General features: G+C 45.6%; 1 protein-coding gene across 1 annotated transcript in view; it reads left to right on the top strand.

Moving 5' to 3' along the window:
* VAT1L (vesicle amine transport 1 like) overlaps nt 1–18190 on the top strand; it is a 125701-nt gene that overhangs the window by 48732 nt on the left and 58779 nt on the right. The window contains exon 4 of the mRNA XM_010967441.3: nt 12881–13023. Coding sequence (XP_010965743.2) covers nt 12881–13023 — 143 coding nt within the window. The remainder of the gene's footprint in view (nt 1–12880; nt 13024–18190) is intronic.

Below are 18190 nucleotides of genomic sequence, written 5' to 3'. Positions count from 1 at the left end.
CAATGCCCACCCCCCTTTCCTTGACTTGCTATTAGGGTGGCCACACAATAACAGGTAAGGGGACCCAATGTGCCTCGGGCACTATTTTATGCCCTTTGAAGGGGCAAAGTTAATAACAGCATCCCCCCTCACTCTCAGAGTCTTCCAATATAGATGATAAATTACATGATCACCCTACCTAACAAGTTTTCTGTTGAAATAGAACACATTTATTAAAACCACAGCTCCAAACTGTGGGTACAAATTATAATTTGGCTGGAAATGTGAATCCGGCATCCCACGATGCAAATGTAATCATCCAGGAAATGTATCCAGATGCACTCCATGGAAGGCAGCCAGCTTGGAAGTGGCTCTGACCCACCATGATTTAGAGCCCCACGAAGGGGACTTGTCCATCTGGTAGCCTGGACTGGCTCCCTGGCCAGGATTCCAGCCACTTGGTTCCTGGAGTCCAATTCTCAGGCAATGTGGGAGTCTCTGGGTGATGGTTTGTCCTGTGGCCACACGTGGTCTCTTTTGGAAAACAGTCCTGATGAGAGACAAAGACTGAGGATGATCCCCACAAGGGCTGGTTAGAAGAGTTGTCATGCACAGTTGGGCAGGCTGTCTACTGCACAAAAATACTCAACCCCTGGGGCAAGCGAGGGATGCTGTTCTGTCTTATTTTATGAGATGGTCAGTGAGATGTGGCCACAAGAGGAGACAGAGGAAGGCTCCAGAAAACAAAATTTATTATACTCTCTAGTCCTAGAGACAGGAGGCACACTGCATAGGGAAAGACATCAGGGTGGTTAGGAGACAGAAAACAGGAGTGGAGGAAGGGGGAGACTTTATTGGGGTTTCTGTGGGAAAAGCAAGGCAGGGCAGAGTGGTCAGTGTAGGACTGGCTATTTTCAATAATTTCAGTGGGGGTTCAGATGGTCTCCACTTGCCTGGTATCTGGCACTGGGATGATCAGGCAGATGAGTACTGTCTGGGGGTATGTGTGGACCAGAGAGAGGAGGGAGGGCTCCAGACTGGTTAGTGTGCACATCCAAGACTGTACTGCTCCCAGTGGAGTGCTTGGTCATTGAATTGGTGAGCCCAGAAAGGGGCTGTCTTTCCCCAGCCAGAAAGATTTTTTAAGATGTCAAAACACCATATAATAGACAGAAAGCTTTAAATATTTACCATACAGATGCACACATTCTGGTTGCCAAGGCTCACAGCTGTGCCTGCTCAGTGGAGGCAGGGGAGTGGGGAGTGGTGGCCCCAAATCAAAGCCTTCCCACTCAGCTACCTGCCCCACAGTTGACAATCCTAAGTCCCAGCGCACCCGAGAAAAAGCTACTTCACCTGGAACCAGGAGGCAGAAGATAATAATGCAGTAGGTACATTCTTGAGCATAAGAAGAGCTAAAGAGCCCTGAACGTACTGAGCACTTGCTCTCTGCCTGGCACTGTACTGGCTCCTCCAGTCTGTGTCTGATCCAAAAACCAACACTCCATTTTATAGATGAGACCAGGGAGTCACAGAGAGATGAAGTATCTTTCCAAAGTCACACAGCCCATCAGTCTGGGAGCAAGGTTTCCAGTTCGGGTCTGCCTGACCCAAAAGGTGCTCAACATCACTAATCATCAGGGAAATGCCCATCAAAAGCCCGATGAGATGTCACCTACGCCTGCTGGATGGCTATTATCAAAAAGACAAGAAACAGTAAGTGTTGGCGAGGATGTAGAGAAAAGGGAACCTGCATACACTGTCAGTGGGAATGTGAATTGGTACATCCACTAGCGAAAAAGGTATGGAGGTTCCTCAAAAGATGAAACACTGAACTACCATGTGACCCAGCAACCCCACTCCTGGATAGACATAAAAGAACTGAAAGCAGGATCTTGAGGAGATACCTGTGTTCAATGCAGCATTATTCACAATAGCCAAGACATGGGAACAACCTAAATGTCCATCGACAGATGAACAGCTGAACAAAATGTGGTACAGATGATGAAATATCATTCTGCCTTAAAAAAAAAAAAAGGAAATTCTGCCCTTGGTACAACATGAATGAACTTGGATGACATTATACTAAGTGAAACAAGCGAAACACAGAAGAACAGACGCTGCCTGATGCCACTTATGTCGGGAATCTAAAATAGTCAAACTCACAGAAGCAGAGAGTAGGATGGAGGTTACAAGAGGCCGGGGGAGGGGGGGTCCAGGAGGTGTCTGTCAAAGGGGGCACAGCTTTGTTATACAGGATAAAGTCCTGTAGATCTGCTGTACAGCACAGTACCTACAATCAATACTTACACTTTTGTGAAGAGGGTAGATCTTCTGTTACATTTTGTCGCCAAAAAAAAAAAAAAAAGAGGGAAGAAAGAAATTTTACAGGTGATGGTTAAGTTTATGGCATTGTTCAGGCAATGTTTTCATCGGTACAGACTTATCTGCAAACTCGTCAAGATGTATATGTTCAATATGCACAGCCTTTTTCTGTATAAGTGACACCTCAATTTTTATAAAAAGTCCGAACTCTCCTTTCCCCACCTGAAGAGCTGATGTGGTAGGGAGAGGATCAGGACTTGGTTTTTCACTCCCGTGTGTTTAAGGCTCTCTTCAGAGCCAGCCTGCTTTGGGTCGTGTTCTGAAAAAAGGGCCTCGCTACAGTCTGCTTCCCTCAGGCCCCACCTCAGTGTCCCTCCCATTCTGACTTAGGGCTGCCTCTTCAACAAAAATATGGCAAGCTGTCGGACCCTCTAACATACCATGAAGTAAAACTGGACTGGCCACCCTCCCAGTCAGAGCAGAAGGCGGAGCTGTCACCAGTGCATCATCCCAGGAGGTCCCAGGGCTCCCTGGACCAAGCCCTAGGAGACGCTTTGGGAAAGCGAGAGTCACCTCTCTCCTGCCCTCTGTCCCAAAGCTGTCTGGGTGACGACCGGGGCTTAGGAAACCCAGCTGTGCTGAGACTAGGTGTTTCAGGCACCATGAGGGGAGCTGGGCTCATGCTGGTCAGTGGGAGTCATTCTGGCCAAACCCCTTCAAAAACACATCCCTCTGTCCCCACAGGGGACCAGACCGGATGCTGGGAAGGTGGCCTCTGTGGGCAGGAGTCCACGTGTGGGAGGGCCAAAACAGGGCAGGCATCCACCCAGCTCAGGAGCATCCACAAATGGCCTTAGGAGGAACCAGTGTCACCATTTAACCGTGATACAGCTCTGGGGGCTCTTTGAGAAATGTATTTCTATGCCCAAACCTATTTTATCCAACGTTCTTCCTATATTCCTCCCCCTGTTATGACCCACCTCCTACCCTTCTCCCCACTCCATGTGTATTGTTAAAAGAAAAACAAGCAAATATTTACTCTTGGCCAGCCCATAAATTTCCCCCCATCACTGATGTTAAGTTGTAACTGCCAAAGGGATGTGGGGCAGACCTTGTCCGCATCCAAGAAAAGGATAAAGCAAAGAAGATGGCTGAGCCACAGCCAACACCTGCCTCCCAAGCCCCCCGCCTTTTCTAGAAAGGGCACACATGCCAGTCCCAGCCCTCAGCCACCCCCTGACCCCGTGGGTCTTCTCTGACCACCTCGCTCTTTGCTCACCAAACGTGTCTCTCCAGTTACTTCATCCATTCAACACACAGCAACTGAGACCTACACCCAGGGACACACCGCAGTGGATAAAGGCAAATACGATGTGGTCCTCCCTTTAAGGAGTTAACAGGCTAGTAGGAGACACAAAAGAGATTTTGAAAAAGGAAAAGTGAGAGACAGAGGAGGAAGAGGAGGGAGGCAGAGAGAAGAATCAGCACAGAATGAAAGACGGTGGAGGAGTGATGTGTGTGAGTTTCAGGGCAAAGCAGGAGATATTAACTCTGCTGGGGACCTCCAGGAAGGCTTCCTGGAAGAGGTGGCTTTGGAAGCCTGCTTATCGAGCACCAGCTCCAAGTCATCCCTGATGAATCACATCACACATGCCTCCTCCTTGGACCCACACCTGACCTTGGGGTCGACATGGAGACGTGGAGTAGACATGATCATCTCTGACTTAAAGAAGAGAAATGGGAAGCTTAACCAACTTAGGTAACAGCTCTGGAACGGAAGCAGGGATGGGGTCTGGGAGCTCTAGCTTGTTCTGCAGCCTCAGCTGTGTCTCAGTTCTGTTTTGTTGCATTTGTCAGGAACAGAGAAGCTGGGCTTAGTGACAAGGAGGCTGGGGTTTAAATCTCATCCCTTCCTGTTGCTAGTACTTAGCCTTTCTGAGCCTCAGTGTCCAGTTTCTGGCAAATAACCTCAATCTTTCTGAGCCTCCATTTCTGAGCCTGTCTTCCTGATGGGTATATGATGTTGGGAGGGGGAAACGCAGCATGCGTAAGGTGCCTGGCACAGTCCTTGACAAAGAGTAACGGGCCATTAAGAGACGGTTCCCCTTCCTTCTCTCCTTTTATCCTCCAAACTCACTACTATCCTGCAGCTCGGGACACTGTTTAAGATGATAGATGCTGGAACCAGGCCATGCAGGGTTCAAATCTAGTCTCTGCCCTTCCTGTGTGACTTTGGGTGGTTACATAACTTCTTTGTGCCTCAGTTCGTTCTTCTGGAAAATGAGGATAAAACAGTACCCTCCTGGTGAAGGTCGGGGTGCAGATCAAATGAGCTGTTGTTCGGAGCACAGAGAACCCTGCTGGCACACAGGAAGCTCTGTGCAGATGAGGTTGGACAAATCAACCTATACTCTCCCTGACTTTGCCCGGCTGCTTCTCCCCAAGTGCCCCTGCAGTGAGCTCCGCACAGCCTGAGCAGAGGAAAGGTTTAAATGTTCACCTTGCCATCAACCAATGGGCCAAGCTGTGAGTGGCTGGGAAACCTGGGTGTTCAGCAGCTTAAATGAAACCACGGAGCAGGGAGGCTGAACTTCTCCAAGCATCCAGAGCTTTAGGACCTGCTAATGGGGACGGTGAGGTCAGGGGTGATGGTTATTATCTCTCCTTGCATCTCTGACTCACAGGAGACTGTTAGTCATGCCCTGATCTACAGGATCCCTACAGGATCCCACGTACTAAACCCACAGGTTCTGACGTCAACCTCAACTAGGAAGGGAGGAAATGGATTACGGTCAATGCCGTAACTCAGATGAAGGAAACTTTACAGAGTGCTGGATCTCAGCATGGGCTGTGCATTCGAATTACCCAGAGAACTTATTAAGTACATGCTAATAACCAGGCCCTACCCTGGTTTGAAATAAAACATCTGATATGAAGATATTCCGAGCATCCTGGGGGCCTTAGCATCTGAACCATGTGGAGTGGAGCGGTGCAGTTAAGGATAAGCTACAATCAGTGGTTCTCCACTTCAGCTGCATTGGAATCTCCTGGAAGGCTTGTTAAAACTCAGCGTGCCGGGCCTCACCCCCCAGAGTTTCTGATTCTGCAGGTCTGGGGTGGGGCCTGAGAACTTACATTTCTAACAACTTGATGTAATGCTGGTGCTGGCACCGTATCCTGAGAAGCACTGCCCTATATACAAGATAAAAATAAACAGATAAAAGATGTTCTCTACCAAATCTTCCTAAAGACAGTGTCGACTGTCTTTGGGGATTTAAAAAAAAAAAAAAACTTCCATATTTATACCTTCAGCAGTTGAAAACTGCCTGTCCTGATCTCCACTTTTCCCCTCCGTTGTCCCCCTCCTCCCTTGGCCACGTGCCCCTGAAGCATCTCATTGCTGAAATGCTCGGCACATGCATATTAATGGGGAGTGTCATGTGTAGTTCAAGAGTTTCGCAGTGACAAACAAGATAAAGAAAAAGAGAAACTGACTGATTCTTGGAGCAGACCAGGTGAGAACACAGAATGTTCTTTGCTGCCTTGGATGGCGGGTCACATGGAACAGCCCACACAGTGGGAGGTGAATTTCCTCTCCTTACAACTGAGTCAACTGAATAGTTGAGCTAGCAATTGACAGCTTTGATCTGGGGGGAAAAAAAGTTTCTCAACCTGTGTCTGAATTCCAGCGTGGGAGGTCGTATTGTCATATGAAAAGCGTAAGGAGGGCTCAAGGATCCAGTGTGCGAGATTTTGCGATAACATTCGTTTACCTTTCCTTATCCAAGCACCTCTCTGAATCGATGAAGATGAAAAGGTCAACTGACTGTTCTTTGGAAGAAAACAATCTCACCGCAGCATTTCCTCCCTGTGTTTTCTCGGTCCACCCCAAGCTCACTCTTTCCCATTCTTGGACCACATGAATGGTCTGTGGTTTCCAGGAGCTGTTTAAAAGCGAAAACCACTTTTGGAAGAGATAAACCTAATTCTCCCTCATAAGCGATCTCGGAAATGGTCAAGTTAGCGATAGAAAATTCCATTTTTCACCGCATTTAGGGTAATGAGTAAACTTTCATTCTCTTTGGGAGGTGTCTTCAAACAGATTTTCTTCAGACCAGCTAAGAGCAAGTCAGTGTGACCTAGAAATCATGGAACTGGAGAGACCACAGGGATCGTCAAGTCCAAGTTCCCATTTCATCTAGTCTGTCCCCCCACGTGTCCACACACACTTGAGTGCACGCCTCTCATTTTCCGTACGTTTGCAAGACTGCAGTGCACCAACGTGGTCTTATCCCAGTGGTTCAGTGGTTGGAACTGGCGTTTTCACCCTATTGGTTTAAGCGTATAACTATACTTTCATTGGTAAATTATTTGATTAATATTTGTTGCCTTTAGGGGAATGCAAACTCCAAGATGACAGGGACTATTTATAACTTGTTGATCTTTATCTTTCCAGCATCTCTCACAGTGTCTAATCTATTAGAAGCACTCATGAGGTAGTCCTATCATGATGAAATAAATGCCAATGAAGTGACAGAGAGGCTGAGATTAAAAAGATGACTGGCAGTCAACCAGGAGAAAAGACAGGGGAAAGGATGGCAGGCCATGGAAACTGTGTGTGCAAAGGTCCTGTGGTGAGAGAAGGGTAGCCCTTAGGAAGGACACAGCATTTTACCATACTGTCAAAGCTAGGGTTCTGGTATATAAGAAACAAGGCTGAGGAAGTTGGTAGTATCTGCATCACAGAGGCCCTTTTAAGCTGCTCATTCTTTGTCTCAGACTTACTTGGGTCTCTGAGGCTGAATCCTGAATCTCAGTGCTTGGACAGGAGCATCTATCCTACATTCCCATTTAATGGGTAACCAGAATTTTGACCAGGCTCAGTCCAAATTCCAGGGCAGTTAGAGTTAAAAACTGCCGTTCAATGAGCACTGAGACAGTGTACTAAGCCTTTTACGAGATACATCTTCTCTAATCGTCTGTCTACTATGCCCAGGTTTTCTGGAATAGAATCATACTTTGAATTGCCAGTCTGTGGAGATGAAGATTTCAAGGATGTCCAAACAGCTCCCTTGTAACTACTGGCCCTTGACTTCCCACTGTCTATGCTCTGTCTGAGGGGACCCCAGCAGCCCTGAAACTGGGGCTGAGCTGGCTGAAGTCTGTTCACCCATATAAACCTGAGACAAAGCTGTCCAGAGTGGATCAATGAAGGCTGCCAGAAAGATGTCAAAGACCCACAGTTTTCTGTAAGATTTCCATGTCAGCAACTAGGGTGCTTAGCTGGATGGATACGATGACTCATAGCAGAGTGGCCGTGAAGTCAGGGCCACCCGAATAACTTACAAGCTGTGTAACCTTGGACAAGTTCCTTTCCCTCTCTGAATCCCCATTTTCTGGTATAAAAAAGAAACCAAAAAATGTCCTTTAAAAATGGTTGAAGGGTTTCACAAAGCACTTCAGCACGGACTTGTCCGGCACACAGCGAGAGGAAAGGACATACAGGGGCTGTTACGGCTGAAATATCAGCCACAGAGAAGAGAGGCAGAGACTCTTACATTCTAAAAAGGGAAGGGAAAAATCAATTGAAAACAAGTGCGTGCAAATCTCCATTTACTGCTGTTGCTGGGAGACCGACTGTCTTGTTCATCTTACATTCTGGGATCTGCGGGTAAACTGCAGAATCCTTTTCACTGAAAATTCGCTCCATCTTCCACAAATGTTTATTGAGTCCGTGCTATTTGCCAGGCATGAGGGAGAAACGAGGGTAAACGAGGTGCTGATCTCTCATTCAGTTGGAGGAGGGAGGATACCAGTTTTCTGTAAATGGGAGGGAGAGCGCTTTTCTGCTTAAATACAGAATCCTGAGCATTATGTACTCTAGAAAATCACTGAGGATCTTGCAAGGGCTTCTCACTGTGTGAGTGAATTAATAGAGCTAAAAGAGCGGGTGGGAGTCCTGAGAATGGATGTGCCCTGAACTTGTGTTTACCACTGACCATTATTCATAAATAATATAAATTATGATAAATCACATATACGACTCATGTATTATGTTAATTATTTGTGCACATATATATGCACATATAATAACCATATTATTTTATTATTATACTAATTATATATTATAAATGGAATATTATGTACTAGACATTATTAATTCTAGACGTATATCTAATACTAATTATACACATATACCTATAATGCTAATTATAGATTGTTCTAATTATATATACAGTCATCCCTCAGTATTCACAGGGGATTGGGTCCAGGACTGCCTCCCTCCCCCAACAGTTACCAAAATCCAAGGATGTTCAAGTCTCGTATAAAATGGTCTCATGTTTGCATATAAGCTATGCATATCCTCCCGTACACCTTAAATCATCTCAAGATTACTTGTAATAACTAATACAATGTAAATTCTATGTAAATAGTTGCCAACCTGCAGCAAATTCTAGTTTTGCTTTATGGAACTTTCTGGAATGTTTTCCCGACTGTTTTAGAATGGCAGTTGGCTGAATCCATGGATGCAGAATCCACGGATATGGAGGGCCAACTGTAATTATATTCTATACTATATTTATGTATTACATACTACATACATTGCTCATATACTACATATATTATGTAAGAACATACATGTATAAGCTATTTATATCACTTCATTTTACTACCACATGTATCTTTCTTTTTAAAATGAAAATGATAAAGTTCTGCTTGGGGCAGAGACTAGATATGCTAATTAAATCTATGTTTTATTCCCACTCTGCAAAGCTCAAGAACAGAAATCTGCAAAATGATGGGGGTGGGGTGCTTCCCCATGACATCAGCCCCCTCTAGTTCCTCATGCATCCATTCAACAAACACTTGTGCTGTGCCAGGCTCTGCCCTGGGCACTGGGGGATGGAGCCAAAAGAGGAGCCATCCCTGACCCCATAAAGCTCACACATGGGTCAAGGAGCAGCCACAGAAGGCCATGGTGACCACTATCCTGGAGGAAGGTCAACAGTGGCCCAAAAATAGGCAAGTGACTCTGCCTGGGCCACTGGGAAGGATTTCTAGATCAAGGGTTGGAGGTGCCTCAGGGGGAGTGGATGGGATCTGAAGAAGAGAGTGGAAGGCCAGGCATGAGAGGTAGGGGAAAGCATGTGGGAAAATCAGCACAGATGTGAAATAGCATGATACGTTCAGGGGAGTGGAGAACGGATATGCTCCCACTGCTGATATAATGATAAAAATACCAAGAAAAATAGTGATAGGAATCACAGTAGTCACGAGAGCAAATATTCACTGACCATTCACTACTCTAAGCCCTTGGACGTGTTAATGTCATATAATCCCACAGCAATCTTCGAGTTTATGTAGTATTATACACAAGGCATATTAAGACACGTGACCAGAGGAATTGATTTGTTACTCAAGGTTGCTCAGCTGCTAAGTAGACCAAGTTCTGCCACATTGCACCCTAGTGGCCGTGGACCAGGCATCTAACCGCCGTAAACCTCAGCTCCTTCGTGGGGAAAAGAAGGCTCATTCTGAGAACACCATGGGATGAGGGTCACAGCAAGTATCAGTGAAGACTTTTCTGTTGTGTAGTTGTGGGGGGCTGTTGGGAAAGTGAAGGGAACTCACATTAGTGAGGTAGACTGGGTCAAATCCCAGAGGGCTGGCCTTGTGTGATAAAGGACTTATGTTTCATTCTGAAGGCCACCATAGGCCTTGGGAAGCTTTGAAACATGCAGTCAAATGCTCATTGTTGTGTTGGAGAAAAATCACTCTGCCCACAGTGTGATGTACACATGGAAACAGCCAGGCTGGTTAGAAGAATGCTGTCATAACCCAGGGGAAGAAGTGACAGTCATAAGAGATGCTGAATGGAAACAGCATACTTGCTGACCAATCGGATGGGAGGGAGAGGGGTCCAGGCTGACCCCCAGATTCTTGGCTTTAGTGATGGGTGAACAGTGCGATTCCATACACTGAGGTAGGAAACGTAGTCAGAGGAGTGATATGGATTGAATTGTGTTCCCCGACCCTTGTCCAATTCCTGTGTTGAAGTCCTTCACCCCTGGATCTCAGAATGTACCCTTATCTGGAGGCAGGGTCTTCACAGAAGTCATCAAGTTAAAATGAGGTCATGAGGGTGAGCCCTAATCCAGTATGACTGCTGTCCTTCTAAGAAGGGGACATTTGGGCAGAGATTGGCATAGAGGGAAGGCCAGGGAGAAGACCACTGTCTAAAAGCCAAGGAGAGAAGCCTGCATCAGATCCCGCCCTCACAGACATCAGGGGGAGCCCACCCTGCCGTGCCCCGGATTTCAGACCTCTAGCTTCCAGAACTGTGAAACAATAAATTTCTGTTGGGTGAGCCACCCAGTCCATGGTCCATTTGTTACAACAGCTTTAGTAAATGAATGTAAGGAGTGACTCGTTTGGAGATAGCCATGAGTTATGTTTTGGATCAGTTGAATTTGATGGGTTGTTTCTAGATAGCCAGGTAAAGACAGACACCAAAATGGCAGTTTGATACACAAGTCTGGAACTTGGTGGGACTAGAGATAAGAGATTAAGATGTATCAATCATTTCTAACACTCCAGCATTTATAGCACAGTGTGACTAGCTAGCACATAGTAGGAATACGAAAAAGAGTTGAGTGGATAAATGTCACATTTGCTTAAGGATCGAGGGAGAAAGGGACTATTGGAAATAGTCCTAAGCTCCCGCCCCAGCACAGGCAAGGCTAGCTCAAGCCCTGTTGAATTTCAGAGGATCGTGGCACACTGGCTACTGATATTTACACTCACCAGGAAGGATAGTTCCTTTTTGATTCTCTAAAATCAGGAGCTAAAAAAATCAACCAAATACTCAAGCAATTCTTAGAATAGAAAACCACAGCCTGTCTGAAGTCTCAGGTTCACGCCCATGTTCTGAAATGTTGACCTCCAAGTGAGCATGTCAGTGATGTGTCTATTTTAGGCAGCAACTTAAATGTCTGCTTGGCTTGAAATGTCAAAATAAGCAGACAGCATGGCAGAACAGAACATGGCAGCAGCTGAAAGTCCTTGCTTCGAATCTCAGGTCTGCCTCTTAAGAACTGGGTCACCTTAACCTTTCAGAGTTCCCTCTTCCAGATTCATCTACAAAACAATGGTCAGGAGTGGGTAACTGGATGATCTTCCATCAACTCTGACATTCTCTGATTCTCTCAATGTTGTCTTTAATTGCAAATGTCGGGAAGAATCACATTTCCACAAATGACCTGCCAACCTGATTTAGTCCACCCACAGAAAGACACATAAATAAAGTGAGAGGCAATAATTAATATCACAGATGCCTTGGGTAGAAAAATTTCCCTCCCTAATAATTTCTGCCTCCTGAAGGTGGTAGAGAGAACACTGGAAAGAGACAGTGCTTGGTTTTAGAATGCAGCTGAATTACCAGCAAAGTGGGTTTTCCTGGAAGGTTTCTGAATATACATGGTCACGGTATTTTGTCCAAGGACTTAAGTTTCCGACTATATTGAAAAAGAACATGGGAAAATTCCCCATTCATAATTATGCTTGTGATTTCTCTTAGATCATTTAATATTTCAACCTCATGCACTGGCTTTTTCTTTATATGCCTGCTCATCTCAGCTCTGGATATAACAAGCCAGTAAGGGGTACAGATGATTAAGAGTATTAACTGTCGTGTTTTGTGCCAGATGCTGGGCCTGTGTTACATCATGCCTCATTTAACATACCCTGTAGTGGATGTTGTCAGTCACACCTTACCTTGTCTGCACACAACTCAATATGATTACTTAGGGCTTCTGATTAGCTGTGGGAGCACACCTGGCCCCTAAGGACCAGCCAGGTGTGCACAAGACTTACTGCTGCAGAAACAACCCTCAACCCGTACCAGATGGAAACTGGGTGGATAAATACTCCAGCTCCCTCACCACTCAGGATGACTCTGAGGTGTATTCTACACTTGTTTGTGGAGTTCCTTGGGGGGTTTGAGTCCTAGTCACCATGGTGGATACTGACTTGAGAATACACCCTTTGTTGGCTGCCTTCTGTTTCTGTCTTGATACCCCTGTAGTCCCCATGATCATATAGAGGACTTAACTCTCAAATCCCTGCCTCAGGGCCTGCTTCTGGGGAATCCAAACTGACATCCTCCAAGATCCCTAGGGAGTAAGTACTATTAGTGCTAATTTATAAATGAGGAACTGAGGCTCTTTGTGGTTAAATAACAGTTGTTATGTCTTCACGCTGGGGTTTTGCTGGATCGCTTTCCTCTACACCAATGGTTCTCAACCTACAGGGATTGTGTTCCCCAGGGGACATTTTGAAATGTCTGGAGGTATTTTCGGTGATCACAGCTGCGGGTATGCTGCTGGTACGTAGTAGGTGGAGGCCAGCAGTGCTGCTAAACATCTTTCAACACACAGTTCAGCGCCCTGCAACGAACCTAATCCAGCCACGAAAGGTCAATAGTGACAAGGCTGAGAGCTCCTGCTCTACACCCAGCCAGACTGGTTGTCGGATGGTTGCTCTCCTGTGTGACTTGTCTATTATATTTCACTTCCAGGGCCAGGCTGTGGCTCAGCTGTGTTCCACCATTCCCAATGTGACTGTCTTTGGGACGGCTTCTACCTTCAAACATGAAGCCATCAAAGACTCCGTGACCCACCTCTTTGACAGAAATGCAGACTATGTGCAGGAAGTGAAAAGGTAAGGTGTTCGCTCTAAGGAGCCTCTGTCCCACTAATCCTTCCTCTTCTCTAGGAGAACAGGAGCATCCTTCTAGAGGAGGGTTAATAAGAGTCATAGTAGCAAACATGTGCTGGAGGCTTAGGATTACTAGCTCTGGGCTGACTACTTCACCTGTGTTCACTCATCTAATCCTCTCAACAACCTTACTGTTATCCCCATCCTGGAGAGGATAAACCTGAGGAACAGAGCAGTTAAGTAACTTGCAGAGCTAAATTGTGAGAACTGCTGTAACACTCCCCTAACACAAAGATGCTGATTTCTCACTCATTCACCTAACAGCCCAGGGAAATGTGGACTCCAAACTGGGTGTGACCAAGAGCCACCAAAGGACCAAAGTGGTGACACAATGACATGATCAGCTCTGGGCTGTGAACAGTCACTGGTGGTGTGGAGAGAATGAATGGGAGGTGTGAGGCTGGAGACAAGGACAGCAGTCTGCTGGCACTGGAGTCACCTGGGGAGATAGTGGCTTATAACCTGATCCGTATTCCACCTGGGATGCTAAAGCCATTGATCGTGGCCATATATATGTGTACGTCAACCCAGGACAACAGATGGAACACCCAGCTGCCACCACACTTTCAGATGACTTGTGTGTCTCACCCCACTGCTGATTCTCAGAGTTCAAGGCTGATTTCCAGGCTCTGCTGCACTCAGCCCCTGGGAGGATTCAGGGATGTCCCAGAGCCATTACTTCTGTATTTTCATTCTCCAACACAAAACTGTAAGGTACAAAGGAATCCAGCTAGCATCTTAAGAAGGAAATAATTTTTTTCAAATTGCAGATTAAGATTAAAAAATCAAAGGGCTGATGGATGGGAGATCTGGTTGTTTGAGTTGATAAATTTAGACCAGATTAGGTGAAACGTGGGAAGTCTCTTGGAAAGGAGTGTCTTGTGATGGTCTGAATTTGCAGATGTTTTTAAATTTTGAATGTGGACATTTGCATATAATTTAAGGTTGCCCCAGTATTTCCTGTGGGATGTGAACAGAGAGTTTTAAAGCTAGATATAAGAAAATCACCACCTGTTTCTCAGCTGTCCAGAGACTGCAGGCACATTAAAGACTTCCAGACTGCCTACTTTTATAACCCTCAGGTATTCTTCCTTCTTTTAACTCTCATCTCTCAAGCTTCAGTCTGAAAAATGAACCACCACTGTCCCTTTGGCAATCTTTGCTTTATCCTTTTAAGTGATATTTTTGCAAGCATCCTTTCTTCTATCCCTGATCTGACCCACTTCATAAATACTGAGTGTCTGTGATGGGCCAGGTATTCTGTGAGAGCAGGAGCTCCAGCAAAAACCACCTTGAGAGTCACTGTCTTCATTGAGCTTGGAGTCTTGTTGGGGAAGAAGGGATAGAAAAATATTTTTAAAATTCCCTGACTTACACTTTTGATATCTGCTCTGGTGGAGAAACACAAAATGCTAGTGAACACAGGAGATGGAGAAATCAGGCGTCATCCATCAAAGAGTGAGATTTGGGCTGAGAACTGAGGGATGAGAATTTGGCCAAAGGAAGAGCATTTTTGGCCAAAGGAAGAAAATTTCAGACCAAGGAGAATGGCAGGTGCTAAGGTCTGGGGTCAGGAAAGACTTGGTCAATTCAAGAATCTGAAAGGAGACCAGTGTAGCTGGAGGATGTGGTCTCAAGCTGTGGGAAGTAGTGGGACCAGAAGGTGGCAGCTCTTTTGAAAAACTGACCTTCCATAACCAGGGAGCCTCTTTCCCCATTTCCCGCGTGGCTGCACTGTCCCTTGTCCTGATTGTCCTTGACCCGCTGCCTTTAGCCCCAGAATCAGTGACATCTGCTGATGTCAGAAGAGCAGATGATCACAGCATCTGAGACCCACCTCCCCATCACCTTCTTGCAAGTATGACCTCCACTGGTCCCTTCTGTTTCTAAATACAGATCCTGGGATTCGCCTGAAAATGACAGGAAGCTGCAAGTATGTTTATACTCTGTCCCACTAATCCTACCCTCAGGAAAGCATCCAAGAGATGATAAAAGCAACAGGTCCACATTGCCTGTTGTAGAGCCAAGCACTGCTTCTGCTTCATTGTCGGCGCTCAGCATATGCCGCCAGGGTGAATTACAACATTGTCCGTAATAGCGAAAATTCAGAACCAGCCCCCTTTATCAACAGAAGGGAGACCGTTTGGTAGATTATGCTCCACCCACGCACTTGAGTATTATGCAGCCCCTAAAAAAAAATGATAATTACAAAGACTCTGGCGGAAAATGAAAAAATACCCATGGTAACATATTGAGTGAAAAAAGCAGAATGTCGAATTCCAGCCACATTGCGATCACAGCTTTGTATAAATTCTTGGCGCGTCAGGACATAAAATGAAAGGAACAAGGAAAAAACCCACCCACTAACAGGCAACAGGAGTGGAATGCAGAGTGATTTTTCTTTCCTTTTTTTGATCACAGTATTTTGAACACAGTATTTTGTGTCATGAACTAAAAAAAATAACAAATTTCTTGAGATGAAAATTCTCTTAAAAACCAGTCAGTAAGCTTCTTTTGAACATGCATGCAGCCAAGAGCCAGACGTTACAAAAGGAAGAGGGAAAAAATATTTATGATACAGCCCTAAACTTTATGTCACCTACCCCATCTCTGCTTGGGAGGAGAGAGATGAGTATGCTTGATACCAAGAAGGGTCAGAAGCCTTGAATTGTGTGGATCTGACTGCAAGGGCTTTAAAAAATAAAGAGGGGAAGACCAGAGAAGGCGCCAAGGTGGACAGTCCCAAAGTGGGTGCTTGAAGAGTGGGAACGATTTCAGTCAACAGAGAAGAGTAGGGAGTGAGTCCTGGGCAAGGTGAGCAGGCACAGGGCAAGGTGGTAACAGCACCAGGCTTTGTTGGTCTCCTCTTGCTCTGATGAGCATTTTCACTAGACTGTTGTGTGTACATCCGGCAAGACAAAAATGCCTCATCTTACAGATAAAAAAAAAAACCCAAACTGAGACCTAGTAGAAATTAATGAGGGTTCCATCACCAGGACAGAACAGAGAGAAAGTGATCAAGAAAGGATCGGGAGGTGGCATTGCTAAGAGCATGTGGAGCCATCCATGGTCAGCTTTTACTAAGAAGGCCACTGTACCCCAGGCTCCCTGAAATCACCTCTCCCTCCGACACGAGCTTGGAGGTGATGGTTAAAGCAGCGGTCCAGACAAGTTCTCAGAATGAGAAGTGCGCGGACAGCCAAGGATCCAACTGGCAATGAAAGTTCCAGTAAAGGGGAGATAAGTTCTCAACAAGGTCGAAGGGTTTCCCAGTAAGTAATGGCTCTGTTTGGACCTATCACCACTCAAAAGAAATTCTTCACCGATCCATGTGGGCAGGAAGCAAGGAGGCAGCATTCTCCATACGGGAACAAGGAACTGGGAGACTGAGGAAGGACAGACACTAAAATCTCCAGTCAGCAGTTCCTAAATATCTTGCTGCCCAGTTTGGCCCAAAGAATCTATCTCTGAGCTGGGGCTGTTTGTATTTGCTTTTTAAGTCTGCAGAGATATGACAGCAGGAGACAGCAAAATCAGACCTGTTGCCTTTAACCCTCTGCCCTCACCCTCTCTGCTTTCATGTAATGATGATTATACACACGCAGGCAAGGCAGACACCCCCAGAAATTGGGGGGAGGCGCTATGGGCTCCCTAGCTTTGTGATTTTCACGATTATACTATTAAAAGATGCTGCAAAGGTGTTTTTCAATGTGAGCAGGACTGAGGGACGACCTTCCCCAAGGGTCCTTGTGGGGCCTGGAGCATTTTAAATAGACAAAGTTTTCAGTTCAGTCTAGTCCATTGATTGGGCTTATAATGACTGAATGGGAGGTGGGATGGAGAGCTTTTCAGTTTTACAACTTCTATCTGAAGGGACGTTGCTAGCCACAAAAGGGATAATGTTTGCTTAAAGGTTTCACTTCTACAGCTGAAGCGTCCTCACCCTGGCTGGACATTAAGGGCCAATGTTTGGACCTTGAACTTGGGGCCTCTCCTGTGATCTAGGATGGGAAAAACAGCTTGAAAACAGAAAGCTCTTGTCCTGTTTGGAAGAACCTGGCCTTTCTCTGGATACATGGATAGTTATTTTGAAAGACAAAATTTAAGCCTGAATTCTTTGAAGATGAAATTACACAGAGTGCTTTCCAGAGCTGCTTGCTCAACCAGGGTTTCCATCATTATACTGGTTAGGACATTTATTAAGTCTTAAATTCAAAGTGGTTAAAAAGGCTTTGGCATTATGCCAGATTGAGGTTTGAAGTCTGGCTGTACTAGTTTCCTAAATCAGCTTGGGCAAGGAACTGCATCTGTGAGCCTCCACTTCTTTATCCAAAAAGTGGAGCTGTAACATCTGCCTTATGGGTTCCTGGTGAAGGTTAACTATTAAATGCCTGGAATATAGTAGAACTTAGAAAATGTGAGTTTCTTTTGAAGGAAGCACACATATAAGGATGTGGGATACCGGTCTCAGAATGCTTTCTTCATTCTCTTTCATTCATTCACTTATTCATTCCTTTAATCATTCATTCATACAACTGATCAATATCTGTTGAAGTCAATGCTATGTCATGCATGATGAGAAGAGCTGAGGGTACAAAAATAAGCAGCACAAACATGATCACATAATCCCTGTCTCATGGGACTTATCTTTGGGTAGAAGAGACAGTGACAAAGTAAATAGGTATGATAATTATAGCCCATGATAGATACTAAAAAGAAATCCTGTTTCTCTTATATAGACACTAAAGCATAAAATGAGCTAAAATAGAGATAATTTAGGGATGGGGCTGCCATTTTTCAGGTGACAAGGTTAGTTACAGCTTCTCTGAGGTGGTCCCATGGGAGTGAGACCTGAAGCTGAGGAGGAGCCAGCTCTACAGAGGCCTAAGGAAAAGCTGTTCAGGAAGCAATCACAGCAGGTGCAAAGGCCCTGAGGTACGACAGCTTTAGGAATAGCTAGAAGGTCAGACTGTCTGGAATGCTAAGTGGGAGGTGAGGATGGGGAAGTGGGCAGAGCTTACAGTCACCTGCTGCTGTGGACTGGCCCAGAATTTCTGCAGAACCAGAGTCTAGAGGATAGAGCAACAGGCCAAGGCCAGCAGCTCATGCA

The sequence above is a fragment of the Camelus bactrianus genome, chromosome 9, assembly GCF_048773025.1.
Source record: "Camelus bactrianus isolate YW-2024 breed Bactrian camel chromosome 9, ASM4877302v1, whole genome shotgun sequence".
Lineage (NCBI taxonomy): Eukaryota > Metazoa > Chordata > Mammalia > Artiodactyla > Camelidae > Camelus > Camelus bactrianus.
Note: the sequence above shows the minus strand (reverse complement) of the source record. Positions and strands in the feature narration are given on the sequence as shown.